Source organism: Boleophthalmus pectinirostris, unplaced genomic scaffold, assembly GCF_026225935.1.
Source record: "Boleophthalmus pectinirostris isolate CB_2022bp ecotype Guang Dong unplaced genomic scaffold, ASM2622593v1 HiC_scaffold_9, whole genome shotgun sequence".
NCBI lineage: Eukaryota > Metazoa > Chordata > Actinopteri > Gobiiformes > Gobiidae > Boleophthalmus > Boleophthalmus pectinirostris.
Window position 1 is genome coordinate 14,880,747 of NW_026571541.1, and position 18,600 is coordinate 14,899,346.

At 38.9% G+C, this 18,600-nt stretch overlaps 2 protein-coding genes across 2 annotated transcripts in view; one reads left to right on the top strand and one right to left on the bottom strand.

Moving 5' to 3' along the window:
• traf4a (tnf receptor-associated factor 4a) overlaps positions 1-7,730 on the top strand; it is a 28,046-nt gene extending 20,316 nt beyond the window's left edge. The window contains exons 3-7 of the mRNA XM_020928584.2: positions 2,603-2,707; positions 3,081-3,242; positions 4,053-4,214; positions 4,822-4,977; positions 5,770-7,730. Of these exons, the coding sequence (XP_020784243.1) occupies positions 2,603-2,707; positions 3,081-3,242; positions 4,053-4,214; positions 4,822-4,977; positions 5,770-6,402 (1,218 nt within the window). The 3' untranslated portion in view covers positions 6,403-7,730. The remainder of the gene's footprint in view (positions 1-2,602; positions 2,708-3,080; positions 3,243-4,052; positions 4,215-4,821; positions 4,978-5,769) is intronic.
• tlcd1 (TLC domain containing 1) overlaps positions 1-18,600 on the bottom strand; it is a 78,653-nt gene that overhangs the window by 33,037 nt on the left and 27,016 nt on the right. The window lies entirely within an intron of this gene.

An 18,600-nucleotide genomic window follows, 5' to 3' on the forward strand; every position in this document is an offset into this window, starting at 1 on the left:
ATATCATATTTCTTCATTAAATTGTTACAGAAATGTTACTTTCAGGTACAGTTAAACTTTAGTTAAAAACATAGGCCTATCCTATACTGGAAGTCTACACAAACGAGTCAAAGCTCTCTTTTGATCTTAAAATAACATAAAATCTTTTTAAACATTAACCATATATCACTTTAGTGGTGAACCATTTGATTAATACTTTCTTATCAATGAATAATAATTGGCTGTTAAATGCTTGCGTAGAAACATAGTGGTATAAGCAAGTTTGCAAGAGCCAATGAAACATGCTTTTAACAATGCTTTATAATCCTAGCAGTTGTTAACCTAGATACCAGTGTTGCTTACTAGACTTTCCGCATTGCTGCTTTATTAGTGTGGTATTGCCTTTGTCCATCAAAAATACATAACAGATTCTTTGAAAAGCACTGGGCTAGATGACTGCCGCAGCCACTAAAGCATAGAATAGTGCCGTAGTGCTGCTTGGGGACTGACAATAGCTGCAGCACACTTCATAAAAGCTCCAGTTAGCCCCCCGAATGGCTTAACCCCGTGATCTGCCAGGGACTAAGTTATTAAAAGGTCATTATTGCTGTCTTGCTGCAGATTCCAATGCGGGAACAATGAAGGAATGTTTCACTCTGCTGCAGAGGATTTTTTCTTGCTTTGCCTGACCTCAAAGAATGTGATTATAGCAGCAAAGTAGCATTTACTATTGCGGTGATTACATAGTGCAGGGAGCCAAACTCTTAAATATACCGTATGGTGCAAAGTTATGGACAGGGACAGAAATAAAGTGCATATATGACTATAAGAAGAGGGTTATTGTCTATAAGATAATACTGAATAAATCAGAATATTAAAGGTGCATTGTGTAACTTTTCAGGTGGAGAGTCCCATCAAATGCTTTACTCTGTGGTGTTGTTATTGGTTTGTCTGGAATTCAGTCTGGTATTTCTATCTTCAAACCAGACAGGTCAGATCTGTGGAGAGGCAAACACTCTCACAGTGAGAATGCCTGTTTTTCTAGGTATTTTTGAGCTATAAAACCACCTGTAATTTAATAAATGTAAGGTCGAGCTGTTTATTGTCATAGTGCAGAACATTCCAGGCAGAGCAATGACATATCCTTAGAAAAAAGCAGGTGACCGAACCCCAACAAAAAAGTTACATAGTGCACCTTTAAGTGTGTTGTCTTAGTCAATGAATCGATTGATTGCATCTTTGTCAGCTAATTTCTCTTAATTAGTGAAGTGCTTATATTATTACAGTTTTATATGAAAAACAGCTGAAGGATGGATGAGTTATCTGGGATCTGAGAGTAACTGGTCAGGTCAATCATTTCACATTTACTAGTTATTCTATTTTTAAGAGATCCTAATAATTTTCAGAGCTCCTTTTCTTTGACTACAGCCCTAGAATCTTACTGACTGTAGATTTTTACATCCTTTAAATTTCTATGATACTTGAACCTAAAAAAAAAAAAAAAAAAAAAAAATCTTATGCCTGATACCCTTATGATAACCCCCACCAAAGTTGCCTTTAAACACACACCTAGCTGTGTATGTTTTAGCTATAAATGAATATGAGACCTCGTAAAGCCAGTGAAAAACAAGCTGTTCACTCTAATGCACTTTGCATTAGAGTGTAACTGCCGAGGGTGCATTTGAATACATTTGCATGGAGAGGCACGTGAGTGGTTGGTGTTTGAGTGAGCAGTTAGAGGGCTGTTGTGACATTTTGAGGAAGTGCCTTTTCTTGTTTGACCAGAGTGCGCTTGTGTGTCAAAGGGGGATAAGACTCAGACAGAGCTGTAAATCCTTCTAGGACGGGACGGGGGTTTGAGCAGAAAACTCACTCATCCTTCTCCCTTAGAGACTGCGTAGAGGATAAATCAGAGCACATTCTGCCCCCGTCTGGCTCTCAAAGGCCTCATAAACTTTAACAGAGATTCATTATCAGCAGTGACTGGGGATGGACTTCAATTTAATGCTATCTGATGCTTTATTCCTCTTGCAGCCAAGGCCTTGGCGTTTGTGCTTTAGATAAAGTGATATGCTGTAACAAGTACTTACAGTAAGAGGCCTGTTACAAAATGGGTAGACTGTGATGATTTGTCTATTTTTAGCATCAACAAGAAAGACACAATATTTTCATGTGGCCAGAAATAAGTGCTGTTCTTGTATTTGTTTTGTGTATTCTTGAAATTGTTAAATACAGCAACACAAAATTGTGTTATTTAGCACTAACATTAGTTGTTTCTATATGAAAATAAATAAAATGCATGACATCTCTACAGCTATGGATTGTACTTTTAAAGTATGCAAAACATCAAATTACCTAAATGAACTAATTAACTGATGAATTAATTAAAGTGCTATGTATTTATGCAAGGATAATAATAAAATAATTTATTGTTATGGGCCAAGTTTATGAGATCATCTATTCATGCAATATCAAACACGTAAGATATATGAATTGCTTTCATCTTCCTGTTATAGACAACAGGGCTTTTCCACATTGTAAAGATTGGAAATATTGTTTTAAACTGTTAATTCCCGTGGAAACTCTCACATTTTTTCATGTGTATGTTATGTGCTTCTTTCAGATCTATCCAGACCCAGAGCTGGAGCAGCAGATCCTGGCCCTGCCCATCCGCTGTATCCACAGTGAGGAGGGCTGCCGCTGGACGGGACAGATGAAGCAGCTACAGGTACAGTATATAAGTCGTCTGTGAAGTTGGACAATATAATAATGATCTGATCCTTGTGACAATATGTTGTTTGGTTATATTGTGGTTCAATGCTTTGCTGTTTAATGCCACTCTAAGATCAAACACAGCACACTGGTCCTATTGGTCAACCTCACAAAGGCCTGAGTGAGTGACAAATGAAATTAACCAATCAGAGTGAAGTATGACATTTCAGAACAAGAAGATGACTAAATTTACTACTTAAAGACTATATAGGAGTATATAGGTACATTTTAAAATTGTGATCTGGCTTCAAAAGACTTTTTTTCACCTCTGTCACTGCTGCGTTCTTAGAGTCAAAATAAAATTACCACTGTCTTTCATCCAACTTTAGGGACACTTTTCTACCTGTGCGTTCAACGTCATCCCTTGTCCGAACCGCTGCTCTGTGAAGCTGACCCGTCGCGACCTGCCCGACCACCTGCAGCACGACTGTCCCAAACGCAAAGTCAAATGCGAGTTTTGTGGTAGTGAGTTCACCGGAGAGGCGTACGAGGTAAACATGTTTGTACGGTGTCTTTCCTCTCTCTTCGTCTTTTCCCCCTGACGTAAACTACCTGGTGACAGTACATCATTTCCATGTCTTCATAAAGAGCTTCTTTGAGCAGCACTGGAACATGTGTCATATGTGCTGGCTTTTACACTGGGGAAACTAAAGTACCTCCTCACAACACATCGGCCAGTTTAGCTCCTCCAGTGTTTACATGGGCTCCTGTGTACACAGTGTCAGGACATAATCCCCCTTTTGGCTCTTCACAGTGGAAACACATACTCACCACTAACACAGTCCTGCATACATAGTACCAGCAAATATATGGTCAAAGAGGTGTTAATGGACAAGTTTAGCCTAGCATGTGCTGCATTTTTCAGAAATACAATATTTTGCTATCCTTTATAGAATAATGTAAAAGAAACGTAATGTAAAAGAAAAAATATATATATTCTCTGGGCTGAATAGTTTTAGCAATAAATGATATGCATGTGCTCTGTTTAAAGGTACACTGTGTTCTTTGCCTGTTGCTATAATGTTCCAAATATGGCATAAAACCTATCTGTGTTGCATGTGTATCTCCATGGAGATCAGTATGTTTAATGCAATACTGAGGAACATTCCAAACAAGGCAAAAACATTTTAAGCAGGCAGTAACCCTCCCCACCAGAAAAGTTACATTATTAAATGGTTTTCCATGTTTATAATATATATAGTAATGTTACATACATTAATACTATATTTCAAATAAGATTTAACTAAAGTAAAGAGTATTTTGTACATGAAACTCTAATGCAGTGTTTTTGTTTTGTCCAGAACCATCAGGGCGTGTGTCCCCAGGAGAGTGTTTACTGTGAGAACAAATGTGGAGCTCGGATGATGCGGCGCCTCCTGTCCCAGCACAGCATGGCTGAGTGTCCCAAACGCACACAGCCCTGCAAGTACTGCGGCAAAGAGTTTGTCTATGACACAATCCAGGTTTGTCACGCTTTAGTGCTACAAAACTATGTTATTTAACTGTTTTAATGGTCACTCATGTAGTGTGAAATATTAATGTGTGCCAGTTTGAGCTGGGGCATATGACAACAATCAAGATTTATTTTACATTGATTAATCACAATTTCCTCTCAAATTATGTCTTCTTAAAAGCAGATAAAATGTCTTTCTAAATGAATTTCCTGAACTTACACATTATTGGCTTTTGATCATTTAACATAATAGTCAAATTTCTTCTCTTCTCTCCTCCAAATCACATGCTTTTACTGACAGTAAAGGTTGTAGACTTATTGATTAAACAGACCTGAGCTGATCATTGACAAAGTCTTCAGCTTGATTACATTTTGATCAGCAGCACTTCCCTGTACAGTCCTACTGAAGTACCTATCAGAAGCTCTCATTAATTTCAAAGCAGAATGTGATTTGTCAAAACTGTCTGTTATTAATAATACTTCTGAGGTATTTTTAGAATAGTTATTTAAAGCGCGCTTTGTATGTGTGCAACTTTTTCATCTCATTCCTCAGTGTTCTTCATATCTGTCATATTGCCTGTCAAATTAACATTTTGTTTTAATGCATGTTTCAACAGAATCACCAGTATCACTGCCCTCGGTTCCCAGTGCAATGTCCGAATCAGTGCGGCACCCCCAACATTGCCAGGGAGGATTTGGCCAATCACGTCAAAGACAACTGCGGCAGTGCACTGGTCCTATGTCCTTTTAAAGATGCTGGCTGCAAACATCGGGTAAGATAACACAATTTATTCTATAATAATACTTGACATTACAAACAGAGGGAAATGCATTATATAAGGACCTAAGTATACCTAAACCAGGTCCGTAGTTATGAGTCTTATGCTACAACATTTATAACTTCTCTGCCTGTAAGCTGCGTTTTAATGAGCGTGTATGTTTGCTTTGCATGTCAGCCTATTTTTGAATCTGACGTCAATTTGAAAAAAAAATAATAAATTGAGAGGGGAGATGAGTTTCTTACTCTGTGCTGTCGGCTACACACATTTACAGATGGTCTGGCAGGAAGCAAATCTCATCTTTAGCATTGAGCCGACACGATTAAATATAGTCATTAGAACATGCCAGCTCCTCAAATATATGTCTTAAAAGTCGGGCGCAACGTGTCTCAATGAGTCTAAAATGGACAAATTATCAAAGTTGTAGTTCCTTGCAGTGGAGTTTTATTTTTCTTTCAACTTCAACAAATTGAACTGCTTGAATCCCCATCCCCTACATCATCTTCTCCTATATCTTTGCCTACATCAAGTCCTCAGCAGCTTTTTTCTTATATATATATATATATATATATATATTTATTATTATATTATTTCAATACCTGCTGTATTTTTATACATTTTAAAGAGAACCTCCATATCTTCAACTTTACAACCTCCACCTCTGCCTGCTGTACAACATTGCAAGTCTCAGGACAGGCTAATTGATCTGCATAAAAACTGTACTTGGATATAATGTAGTCTGCATCAGTTCACTCATTTCATTGAGTCTCTACTTACTTTTTGCAGTGCCCTAAACTGGCGATCGGCCGGCACCTTGAGGACACCACTAAGTCCCACCTGACCATGATGTGTAACCTGGTGGGGCGGCAAAGGCAGGAGATCCTAGAGCTGCGGAGGGAGATGGAGGAACTGTCTGTGAGCCATGATGGAGTCCTGATTTGGAAACTCAACGACTATTCCCGAAAACTCCAGGAGGCCAAGATGAGGAGCAACCACGAGTTCTTCAGTCCGCCTTTTTACACACATCGCTATGGTTACAAGCTGCAGGTTTCGGCATTTCTGAACGGGAATGGCAGCGGCGAGGGGTCCCACCTTTCTGTGTATATCCGAGTGCTACCAGGAGAGTATGACAACCTTCTAGAGTGGCCCTTCTCCTACAAAGTGACTTTCTCAATTCTGGACCAGAGTGATCCGTCCCTATCCAAACCGCAACACATCACTGAAACATTCAATCCTGACCCCAACTGGAAAAACTTCCAAAAGCCAAGCAGCAACCGCAATTCCATGGACGAGAGCACCCTGGGATTCGGATACCCCAAGTTCATCTCCCATGAGGAAATCAAGAAACGAAACTACATCCGGGACAACTGCATCTTCATCAAGGCTTCGATAGAGATTCCGCAAAAAATAATGGGTTAAAAATCAGCTACGTTCTGCGCATGAAGGAGACACTTGACCTTTGAACTTTGACCTTTCAGACTCTTTGATCCTTTAGACTGCCCTTTTTGAAGATCAGAGCAAAAGGCTGGCAAAGGACCTTGAGGTATTTGACAGAAGAGAAAGTGTTTGGTCTTTGCAAAAACCATCACACTCGACTGTTTTCTTTAGTTTTATCTTTGTTGACTTTTATCACAGTCTACAATGAAAAACGCCTTGGAAATCAACCAGTGCCTAGAAAGTTTATCTTAAGTTATGGTATTTTATTTCTATATTCTGCAGTACTAACATTGAAAGATTTATAACAAAAAAGGTTTGCTGGCTTGTGCACTTAATGACAACTCAAGCCTTTTGTTTACATGCTCATAATATTGTACTAATACTTAAAAATGCATTGGACTTTGTGTCTAGCTGTGAAACAACCCCAGCTCCTCCTTACTCATAAACATCTTTTGGACCTGCTAATATGAAAAAAAGGTTGATTCTCCCATTTGGTTCCATACTTTTATAGTAGAAAATGGCCAATAAAGGCAAAAGCATTGAGACCATTGTTGGGTGTATTAAGGAAAAGCCATGCCTTTTTATATTTAGTATGTGAGGAAAATGAGCAGGCCATTCATTCAAAAACCTGCATGCTTTTCATGCTATCACCGGACCACATTTTGTACTGTACCCTGTATTCTTGAAATCAAAATTCACAACTGTATTTCCTCTCTTGGTTTATGTCCTAAAGAGAAACTTTTTATGTTGTTTGTTTTATATAAATGTTTATAATCTTGAAATCAGTTTTGAGTACTTTTGACTGTTTTGATTTTATGGATGGTGCAAGCAGGCGGTGCAGAGGAGATGCGAGGACAATAGCTCTGTTACACACCTGGACTAAAAGGACTATATTCTCTTATATGTGAATACAAATGTACAAAACAGAAGCACATTCTGTCTTTTCTTCTACATGAATCGACTCCTGATTTCTTGTCATGATACCAGCTGACATTTTACAGTGATTTGAAAAGTGCAAAGATTAAAAAAGGTTTTGTAAGATGCTGTATTTTTAAAAATGCTTAGCTGTTTTATACCAACATGTTTTTGTTTTGTTGGAGATTCGGGTTGGGGATTTTCAAAACCCTTTAGTCTCTCGTCTGTGCGGTTCCAACCTCACATATGGTATTCTTTCTGTATTATTTCCTCTAAAAAGTATTTATTTTAAGGAGCCATCTTGTGAGATTTGAACAGATGGCAATAATGTTTTAATATGTTGATCGAGGAGTGCTTGTCAGTTTTTGAACTGAAATAAAGTACCATATATTATGTTTGATTGTTCTTGCATCTTTATTATACCCAAGTCAAATGTATGAATGTAGGTAGTTAAAACACAGAGTTCTCTTTTCTTTTTTAAAGGTGCACTGTCACTTTTTTTTCTGATTACATTTTATTGCATTTATTCAATTAAAGATATTTTTATTGCTCTAAAGTACCTAAAAATATTCATACTGTGGGCTCACCTCTCCACAATTCTGATCTCTTATTTGGCCTAATGATGTCATCTACTTTCACATCTTCACGAAGATAGAAATGTTTAATGCCATACTATGGGACATCCTAAGAACATGAAGACAAGCTGGTGGCTGACCCTGCACCTGAAAAGTTACACAGTACCCCTTTAAATGCAGATTTTTTTCTGGTTATCTCAGTCAAATGTAAGCGAAATAATCTTAAACACTTCATTGCCCTCTTAACCTCAAAATATTTCAGAACTCCTCCAGGTTTCCCATGATCTGACAAATGCATTAAAGTATTTACTGAAGTCCATCCAAGGTAATAGTGTCTGTTTTGACCGTTTTCTTGCAGGAGTCTGACAGAAGTGAAGAAGCAGAACTGTAAGAGGAAGACCACACTTTGAAGCCATGCCAGCAGTTAGCTTTAGCTTGTGGTTAGCATGTTCACAAGAGCAGGATTTAGGGAGCTGGAAAATGAGTTTTAGTAACAGAGTTCGCACAGGATGACAGTCCTGTTTTCTGCTCTCAGTTTGACATGTTGCATAGTTTTTTCTAAAAATCTTAATACAACAATGAAACAACTTGACCAAAACCATAATAAAATAGGTTGAGTAAGGACATTTACACACACACATCAAAACTGGGGCTAATCTGAGACTATTTCCAGAACAAAACCTTGAAAAGAACAAGGTTACACTAAGTCTACACCAGGACTAGACTGGCCTTAAACTAAGAAAAGGGTGCACAGTCATTTGGCCTTTTTGGCCTGTTCCTTCTGCTGTCTTTGCTCTATGGACCAGAGGTCATAGGTACGCATCTGCCATGGCAGTCCATCTGTCTAGTTTAATTGATTTAATATATTGATTTTGCATTGATTTTCAGGTTGTTCAGGATGTTCCTCCTTGCACTCGCTCCAGGCTTGGGATCAACACAAAGATTTTAATGGCTTGACATACCACGTAGATAAGAATATCTAAAATCGGCTGGAGTATTTTGTAGACTGAGTATTTTGTTGGCTGATTGTAGGCTGATATCTTTCTGATCTTAGGATAAAAAAAACATGTAGAGAAAAACAAAGTTCAAGGCAATAAAAATATATAGCCTATGATGTTTAATAACTATAATTTTAAAAGCATTAATTATGAATTCTCCAGCATAAAACCTAAATAATACATAATTAATAGTTTATTAAGAGTGACTCAGGCTTATAACTACTTAATTAAGGAGTAAGGGTATTACTAAGCCTGAATCATTTATAATAAATGAGTTCTTTATTAGAAATTTCTTCATGTTTTATTATGACAATTAAAGTGAGTAAAGTGTTTTTAGTGTTACCAAAAATACATCTTGAAACATTTTAAAACTATGCACCCGTAAGCAATGTCGTGTCCTGCTTGTGACTCTAAGTGAACTGAAGTGAGTAAAGCCTTGTTGGTGTTCCAGTCAATTGTTAGTATTGCGCATTTATATATGACTGTAATCACTTTGAGAGTATCACCCCTTGTCACATTCTATATTAACAGCCTTAAGCCAAAGTCTGAGGCCTCAAAGTTTCCTGGCTCTGGGCGTATACTCGGGGCTGCTGCACTGTGGGCCGATCCAGTGAAAAATAGTAACAACTAATTATGTTAGTGGTTCTGCCTTTCCCATGAAGAACAGAGTCACGTGCGGCTCACAGCTCTGCACTTTGCCTGGGCTCTCTTTGGTATGACCCCTGCCTCCTGGACAATGATTTACAGGGTCGCTCTTGTTTGAATACACACAACTATAAGCTACGAGCCTGGTCAAAGGACTTGGGCAAAGTCAGATGCCTGCTGTGTGAGACAAGAGGGGAGGTGGAGGAAGGAGAGGGGGAGGACTATAAGAGGAGTGGAGCCCAGCCCAAAATACAAGGCTTTCCTCACATAAAAAATAACACATCAAAGGCTCATTGTGGTTTGTAATATGGTGCCATGCTGTCGTCCCTCATGCACAAGTCAAACAATTCTGCTTCGGTAGAGGAACTGAGCCAGTGTGGGGCAGCGGTGTGTCAGGCAGATGCGGAAAACTAGCAGTAAACAAGTTACAAAGTGATTTTTCTTGCTGGTTTTACCCACAAGAATTGGGTGGTCCCTTGAAACAAGATGTACTGTTTTTGTCATAATATATTAAAGGTGCAATATGTAACTTTTCTGGTGAAGGTTCCACCACCTACTTGTCTCCCTCCATGGGAATGTTATTGCTTTGTCAGGAATGTTCCACTTATTGCATTTTATATATATATAAAAAATAATTCTTACTGTGAAGGAGGGGGATTGCCTCTCCACAGATCTGACCTGTAACTTGGCCAACTGGTGTCACTTACTTGCCAGAGACATACAGGGGAAGGTTATACTGCACCTTTAACATTCCTGTGTTATTTTTGCATCTTTTCGCTTTGTTATATTATTGCAATGTAGAGGCAAATGTTTGTGAAGCAGTGTACTAAATCGAATATGAGCTCATAATACACAAACAATGACAAATGAGTTAATGTTTGACCAAGTTATTCACTTTAGGGTTACAAAAGACCGGTCCACACCCAAGCCTCATACTGTCCCATTTACAGTCACAGGGCTTGTACAGCAAAGCAAATATTGTGATATTTTTCTTTGTATCTTGTTATAAAGAGTCAAGACACCCCAACAGCTGTTAACAACACAATATAGCCTCTCTTTGTGTAGCTGATAAAACATAAGATAATTTTTGACAACTAGAACAATCCTGTGAACAGCTATTTTAGTCTTTTGTAGTCCTAGGTGAATAAACGAATACTACTGAAATGATCAAAATGGAAACTAAAACTGCCTAAGCCCATATCTAGAGTCCTTTCTTATCTCAGCAGTTCATAATGTTGTTTATTTCTATACCTGCTCTATTGGCCTTCATAGAGCAACTTGAAAGAACCTCTCAAAAATGTGTTTCATTCTCCACCTATAAACAATCACAAGTCACAATAACTCATTTTGAAGCACGATATATTGCTGAGATACTTGAACTCCTCCACTTGAGGCAGGGACTCCCCACTCACCCGGAGAGGGCAAGCCACGTTTTTCCGGTCGAGAACCATGGCCACGGACTTAGAAGAGCTGATCTTCATCCCAGCCACTTCACACTCGGCTGCAAACCGCCCCAGTGCACATTGCAGGTCCTGGTTCGATGAAGCCAACAGGACAACATCATCTGCAAACAGCAGCGATGAAATCCTGTGGTCCCCAAGGACGGAACGTGAGATTGACAGGCGGATTGGTGCAGCTTCGGCAGTGATGCGGTCGCTGTATCGGACCGCTGTGGTGAAGCGGGAGCTGAGCCGAAAGGCGAAGCTCTCAATTTACCGGTCAGTCTTCGTTCCTACTCTCACCTATGGTCATGAGCTCTGGGTAGTGACCGAAAGGACAAGATCGCGGATACAAGCACTCGAAATGAGTTTCCTCCACAGGGTGGCTGGGCGCTCCCTTAGAGATAGGGTGAGGAGCTCAGTCACACGGGAGGAGCTCAGAGTAGAGCCACTGCTCCTCCACGTTGAGAGGAGCCAGCTGAGGTGGCTCGGGCATCTGTTCCGGATGCCTCCTGGGCGCCTCCGTCGGGAGGTGTTCCGGGCATGTCCCACCGGGAGGAGGCCCCGGGGAAGACCCAGGACACGCTGAAGGGACTATGTCTCTCGGCTGGCCTGGGAACGCCTCGGGGTTCCCCTGGAGGAGCTGGAGGACGTGTCTGGGGTGAGGGAAGTCTGGGAGTCCCTGCTTAGGCTGCTGCCCCCGCGACCCGGCCCCAGATAAGCGGATGAAAATGGATGGATGGATATATTGCTGAAGTAAATACAGATGATCAACAGTAATTTTGAAACTAATTTATGACACTGACACAACAACCAGATTTATTCCACAAAAACTATTCTAAATCTACAATACAGTAAAAAATAAATAAACAGCAAAATGAAACACTTTAGTACTAAGTTTGCATCTGTATTGAATCATAGAAGTTATTCATTCAACTTCTACAGCGCAAATCTTATCATTTAGCCAGAATATAACCACACATTCCCCAGTAGTACAAAGAAAATGCACACACAAAATACTGACCCCAAAAATATTTTGTTCTGGAGTTCATATATTGAACAATATGCAGATATAGTAATTTTCCTGCCCTAAACAATACACTCTGAAACATATTTTCTAAGGCTCCAATTATGCCCTAGTGTTGCTTGACTGCCAATGGGCCATAGTTGGAAGGCTCATTTGTTGGCCTTGCACAGTTGAAAATAATAAGCCTAAGATAAAGATGACCTCTCCCTTCCAATACACTACCACAGATGACCAACTCATTCAATAAATACGCAGAGAGAACCTCATATATCTATTGATTTATGCATCCGCTCAGATACAGACTGTGAGTGATAGTTTTCATCTCTTTTTAAAGCAGCCGACAAAGCGAGGAGCAGCAGCAGTGAAGGGGTCAAGGGTCAACTCCTCAGCGGCTCCATGGCTGTGCATTGCAGCTGGGTTTGGATCAATGGCCGGCCTGGTATGAACTGGTATGAACACAGTAGACTGATAGTAGCCCACAGTGGGAACAGTTGGAGGTATTTACTCCCCCAAGCCGTGACAAATCTCTCATTGATCACAATACAGACTAGGAAGTAAATAGTGTCTGATAGGCAGCATCTAGCACATGCACACACACCTATAGATAGTAGCCTTATATGTATAAAATAATTTATCTGGTGAACATTGTCCATGTTTTACTTTATTCATTTATATGAGTTATCTAAACCAGTGTTTCTCAAACTGTTGTATGTGTACAAGTGATGGTTTGCAAGTGTCTTCTATCTATTTTTAGTCCTCCTTTGTATAGTTTCTTTTTTAGAAATACAGCGGAAGTGGAAGTCCCACTTATAGACATGGTTTAGCTCTATATTAGACCTGGAATAGTCGTTTTATAGACCTGGTGATACTCGAAAAGTCAGATCTTTTCTTTGGTGGTACTTGGTGCAAAAAGCACTGCTTTAAACAGAAGTGGAAGCATTGTTCAAGAAATAGACATTTGAAATTGGCTAAAACCAAAAACATTTCTAAAGATTGTGATTATTTTATTTTAGAGAATTTTTTGTGTTTTTGTTTTTTTTTTCTTTGTATGCATGAGTAATGTTATTTTGAAGTAACTTACCAATGGAACTAATTTCTATGGATATAATTGATATAATTATAATTCACATTTAAAGATTCACCCTCTGAACTTTATAGATCTATGCTATCACATTAAAGACCATAATTGATTTAAAGATAAAGGATTTGCCTGGCACGTTTAGTCAGTTTCCTGTGTCTTTATTCTCTTATCTACCAGAGCTGATACTCGATTAGCATAAAACCATGTGATTTGTAGCACAAGAAGTTGAGGGGCACATAGCCTGCCCTACACCCATAGGAGTTGCACAGATCATAAAATCAGGTCATAAACTTTTAGGACTGAAATGAGATATCTTTTAAACAATTAAAGAGAAATTTATGGGAACACATATCAAGCGCTCAAAAGGGACAATTTTATGATGTCTTACGGCACGTCTGGCGGGGACCGTTAACTCTGACATTGTTTGCATCAAATTTAATGGGTGAATTATGAGAATTTACCCCAGAATTAACACTACCACAATTAGCTAGATACAGTACAACTATGCTACCTCAAGGTCCTTTTACAATGTGGGTTGGTGCTCGGGGATGCAAACCTCTTTGGTGGATAATCTTAACCCTTAGCCTTTAGCTTGTAAGAAATGCTTTTTCTAACGCTTTTGCCCTGCTTCTATAATCTGTCGCAATGTTAAGAGGCTACATAGATACAGTACATGAGCGCACAAAATTACTGTAAGTGGAAACTGTCTGATCTTTTGACCTATTTATTACATCAATTTCATGCAGCTCAATGTGCTTAACCCTTTTAAACGCAGAGTGTAGCTAGCATTGCGAACAAGTTGTAATGGATAATATGAAGTTGTAGGTGCTGAAACCCATGTATCTCAAACTCACAATAACTAACAAGTAATGTGATTTACATAGCAAAATTAATCCTAGCAAATATGTGATCTTAAAGCTATAATTCTGCAAGTTTATTTATTTTTTTTAAGATAGCAGCAGATAGCAGATGTGAAACCTGTATTCTCCGACCCCTAGGTTCACCTGTGCTTTCTGGTCTTCTTCTATCAAGCCAAAACTGGCACAACATCAGACAGTAGTAAGATAGATAGCATCTAGTGGTGATATGTGAGAATACCACAGGGGCAGGTTGGGCAGTCTAATTACAGACGGTAGCTTTAAGTGTTGGCCATTTAGCAGAGACATGGAACACTGCATTCTCTTGTTTAGTCCCTACCAGTGTTTTTATTTTAATCCAACCAATTTTACATAAGGCGCTTTTTTAAAACATGGGGGAGGAATACATATAATCAGCCATGTCTAAAGATAGCAGTGCAGTAGCTATTTCTTGTTATTGCAGTTGTGTCTTTCTTTTCCAATCAGGTTTTCTTCTCTTCTTTATTACAGCATATGTGCAATGCTTAGTCAGCTAAACATGAACCCTTTGGCCAATCTAGGGATATAGCATGAGATTGAAAGTACAATTTCAAAATATTTACAGGTTGTAGATCTACTTCTGTACAAATTATTGTGGTATATAATATTAGGCTTACTCCTAATGTTCTATTGAGCAAAAACAAGAAGCACTATTTACGCATTTGTTTGTATTCTGCAGAAAGTCTGTCGAGTGTGTGCCCAATGCCCATAATACTGTGGCACACTTGTGGAGTAATGCCCTGCAGTGGCAATGTCACAGTCCTGTCAGGCTCAGTTTAATCCTATTACAACCACTTTCATCATCACCAAGATATCTAGATTAAATTTCCCGTGTCAACAGCGATTATGGCGGCAGGGCAGGGGATTGCTTGAGCGTCAGGAAGGCCAGATGCAACTGGAAGTGATCAGTGATAGTTTAGTATGGATTACACTGGCCTGGTTACAGCAAAAACTGTTACTGAAGATGATTGAGTTACTGTTTTACACGTCATGTCTCTTGTGTCTATTCATAAAATACAAAACAAAGACAGGGGATGTTAAGCAGCTAATCCCATAGGAGTCCCTCAGAGCCCCCTCAGAGGAGTGACTACAGGGAGTACACAGTTCTGAGTTTGAAGTTTAAACACAGTAGTGATGTAGCATGTTATAGAGGTGCGTTTGGTGTGGTGCGGTCACAGAAGGGTTAGTCAAATAAGTACCCCACTGTACTACACTCTTGTCTTCAGGCTGCAGTGCAAAGGCTCAGATATCACTGCTCCCCCACAGACTGTGAAGGACCTGCCTCTGCCTCATGTCTCCTACTCGGAGATAACCTCCTCTGTATATCCAGTGTCCTGTCTGTGGAGGGACATTACCATATACACAGGACATGGACCACAGACACCCCCCGCTGTTGCATTAGAGGTTACCTCATCCTGTCTGAGCGCCTGTTATTTGGCCATCTGATGGAGACAGAGAGGACGCGCTGGAGGTAGACTGAAGCCGTTGCCAGGGTGAATGTGCTCAGTTCCTCCTAGCCTCTCTCTGATTGGCTAGATCTGTGGCTGAGGGGTGGAAATTCTGCCAATTGGAAACAATTGATGTTTTGTTGCCGGGCCAAGCTGCCCTGACATAAGGCTGACATTTATTGGCAACCAGGTTACTCCTTAGACTTAGAAAGGTGCTTTAAATCACACTTACACTTATACTGTATTTATTCAATTTAAAAGCACAAGAGAAGATAAATTTAACGTCAAATAATAGCAATGATAGCACATGGTTACCATCAGAAAGGTAAACAATATAATAATAGCTTAAAATAATGACTGAATTAAAAAAAGGTTTGATTTGGTGTATATCATGAGATATTCAAGTATGGATGATGATAGCCAGAAAATAGTAATAGTAAATAAAATTTATATTTCTATGTAAAAATAAAATAAGCAGGGAAAAAGGTATTTGGATTTGTGCTGAATTTATTAAAATATAAAATCCATTTAAATGTTTAAGAAATGTACTCAAAACTGCAGTTGAGTAAATTAGTATAATAAATACACAGAGGCTGATACTTCAATCACACATTACTGTAGCTAACCTCTTCATTGTACTCTATGATATTTGATTAGTTCTGGCTCATTACAGCAGGGCAGACTGACTCTCTCAGACAAACAGTTGTACGAGGCTCTTTTTGATTTCACACTGTCTGACGCTGTGGGACGTTTGTGAACTTACAACAATGAGCTCAGTCTTCTCCTCGGAGTATTCTAATATTTTATTGCCTCTTCATCATAACACAATGCAGGCCTGGAAACTTCTACCACACTTTTATTTCCTCCTCCCACTCTGAAGAGTTCAAAAAGGCCCTCTGGATATGAACATTAGGGCACGCTTTCACATTTTGTGGATGATGATAAAAGCAGACATTATAAAGCTTTCTTGCACACATCAAAGCACTGGTGAATCTGCATATTTAATTCACTTTTTATTGACCAGAGGAGGTGGCCTGTATCCAGGTGACCGCTCAGTGACTTAAATATGTGTCCGTGTGTGAACAATGTCAGACATGCGCTAATGCAGGCTGGCAGCATGCTCCTCGTTAGCTGTGCATCTTAAACAGACAGTAATTGTCAGCAGTAAATGAGTCATTGAATGGGACGTGCGCACTTAAACAATCAAAGCTAATTGCATTAATCTTTCATACCATGACGACCACTGTCAGGACAGCCTCAGTACAGCTAATTCCAAAGGTAAAGTAACAAAATAAATTAAAGTAATATATATTGATTAAAAATGATTACGGTTTAGGGTGTTACTATGTGTAAAAACAAAATTGTCAAAGGTCCTGTATTACACAAAATCGACCCTTTTATTGTTGCCTCATCAAAAACATACCTGAAGTTGTGTTTTGTTTCATTCACTCATGTTCTTTATTCCTTTATTATTTGTCTGTCTACATCACCAAAGCTCAAAATGCTCAGTTTCATCATAAAATATGATGAAGAGGTAGCTTTCAAGTTAACAGCTACCTTTTAGATTTAGTTCAATGGAGATTGGAAATTCCACTGTTGAAATCATTCAAATGATTCTAGTGAATATGTTTGGAGTTTATTACATGAGTGTTTTCTGTTTGAGAGAAGAACTGAATATGTGTGTTAAAAATGTGTGAATGAAAACTCAAGATATGTTTTTAGATCAGAAAATAGTGTAATATGGGCCCTTTAAACTATGAGAAGTAGAGTAAGTAGAAGCTCAATTTTGTATTTTAATAACTTCACCAAAATATACACATTTAAGTTTAACATTTTTTATTATTATTATATTATCCCTCTCAAAAGACACCACATAAGCCAACACCTACACTATTTCAAGGCCCAATTACATTTAGTGAATGTAATTGACTCTATCTATATAAACAAAAAGCTTCCATAAAAAATAAAAAAAACTACAAAAAAGGACTGTGGGGAGTAAAACGGGGGCATAAAAGGTCAGATTTCTATTCCCTGCAGTTCTCTCTCTGTCTCTTTCACTTTGTCGCTCTCTCTCCTCTCTCTCTCACTCCCTCTCTCTTTCTGTCTCTCTCTCTCATCCTTCTTCACCAGCAGAAACTGAGCACATCTGGGGCTAAACTGGTGAGGGCCAAGTGCGGCGCCAGCCAATCTCTGGGCCAACACCACAAATCCATGACATAAGCTTTACTCTTTATGTTTATGCAGATATTTTACCCAGAATGCCGCAGCACAGTGGCACCAGTCGACAAATGCACCCATAATCAACCATCAAGCTTATAGTAGATTTACATACTACGGGTTACCAACATTCCTCTGTCAATATAGCCAAAATTCTTGGGTTTTCCTCTCCTTCACCACAGCTTTGGCTCCTAACACAAAATTGTTTAGGAATTTATTTGATAAATATTTTTCATCAGATACCCTACTTGAACAATTTATCCAAACATGGGACCAACACAGACTAAACTAGCTCTTTATAGTGAACTGATTTGAATGGCTTGTATTTTTTATATTTACATTATTTTTATTTATTTATATTATTTTTAGATGATTATAAATTTATAAATGATTACACCCATATGTCCTTCCTGGTGCAGCCCTATCCATTGATTCAGCCCCTTAAACCTCACGAATAGGTAACTAACTATACCACCACCATTTGAAGCTCTACAGAAATCTTCTTAAATTAATCCAAGTAAATTAACATAAGAAGGTTACTTCCTGGGTGGAGGCATGCAGGAGTCTTGTGCATGTTAACTGTTCGCACATTTTAAATCTGCTCTTCCATGTGGGACTCCATCCAGTCTGCCTGCCCCTGATTATGTCTGTGGGATGGAGGATGCTCAGAGAGGGATATGCGGTGCATTTTTGGGGGTTGTGAGATTCAAAATTATTGTTGTGATTGGATTCAAAGTTCAACTACAATTGTGATTATTGTTCATTTGTACTAGTAAAAAAATAAATAAACTTGAGCAGCATTCCATTTCCTCTGCAAGAAGAAGTGATCTGTCTCTGTGTAGTGATTGATAAATTTGGCATATGTTTTACACCAGTTACCCACCCAAACAATACAAATCCATTTATCAAGACTTTGAACTACAGCACAAAAATGCATAA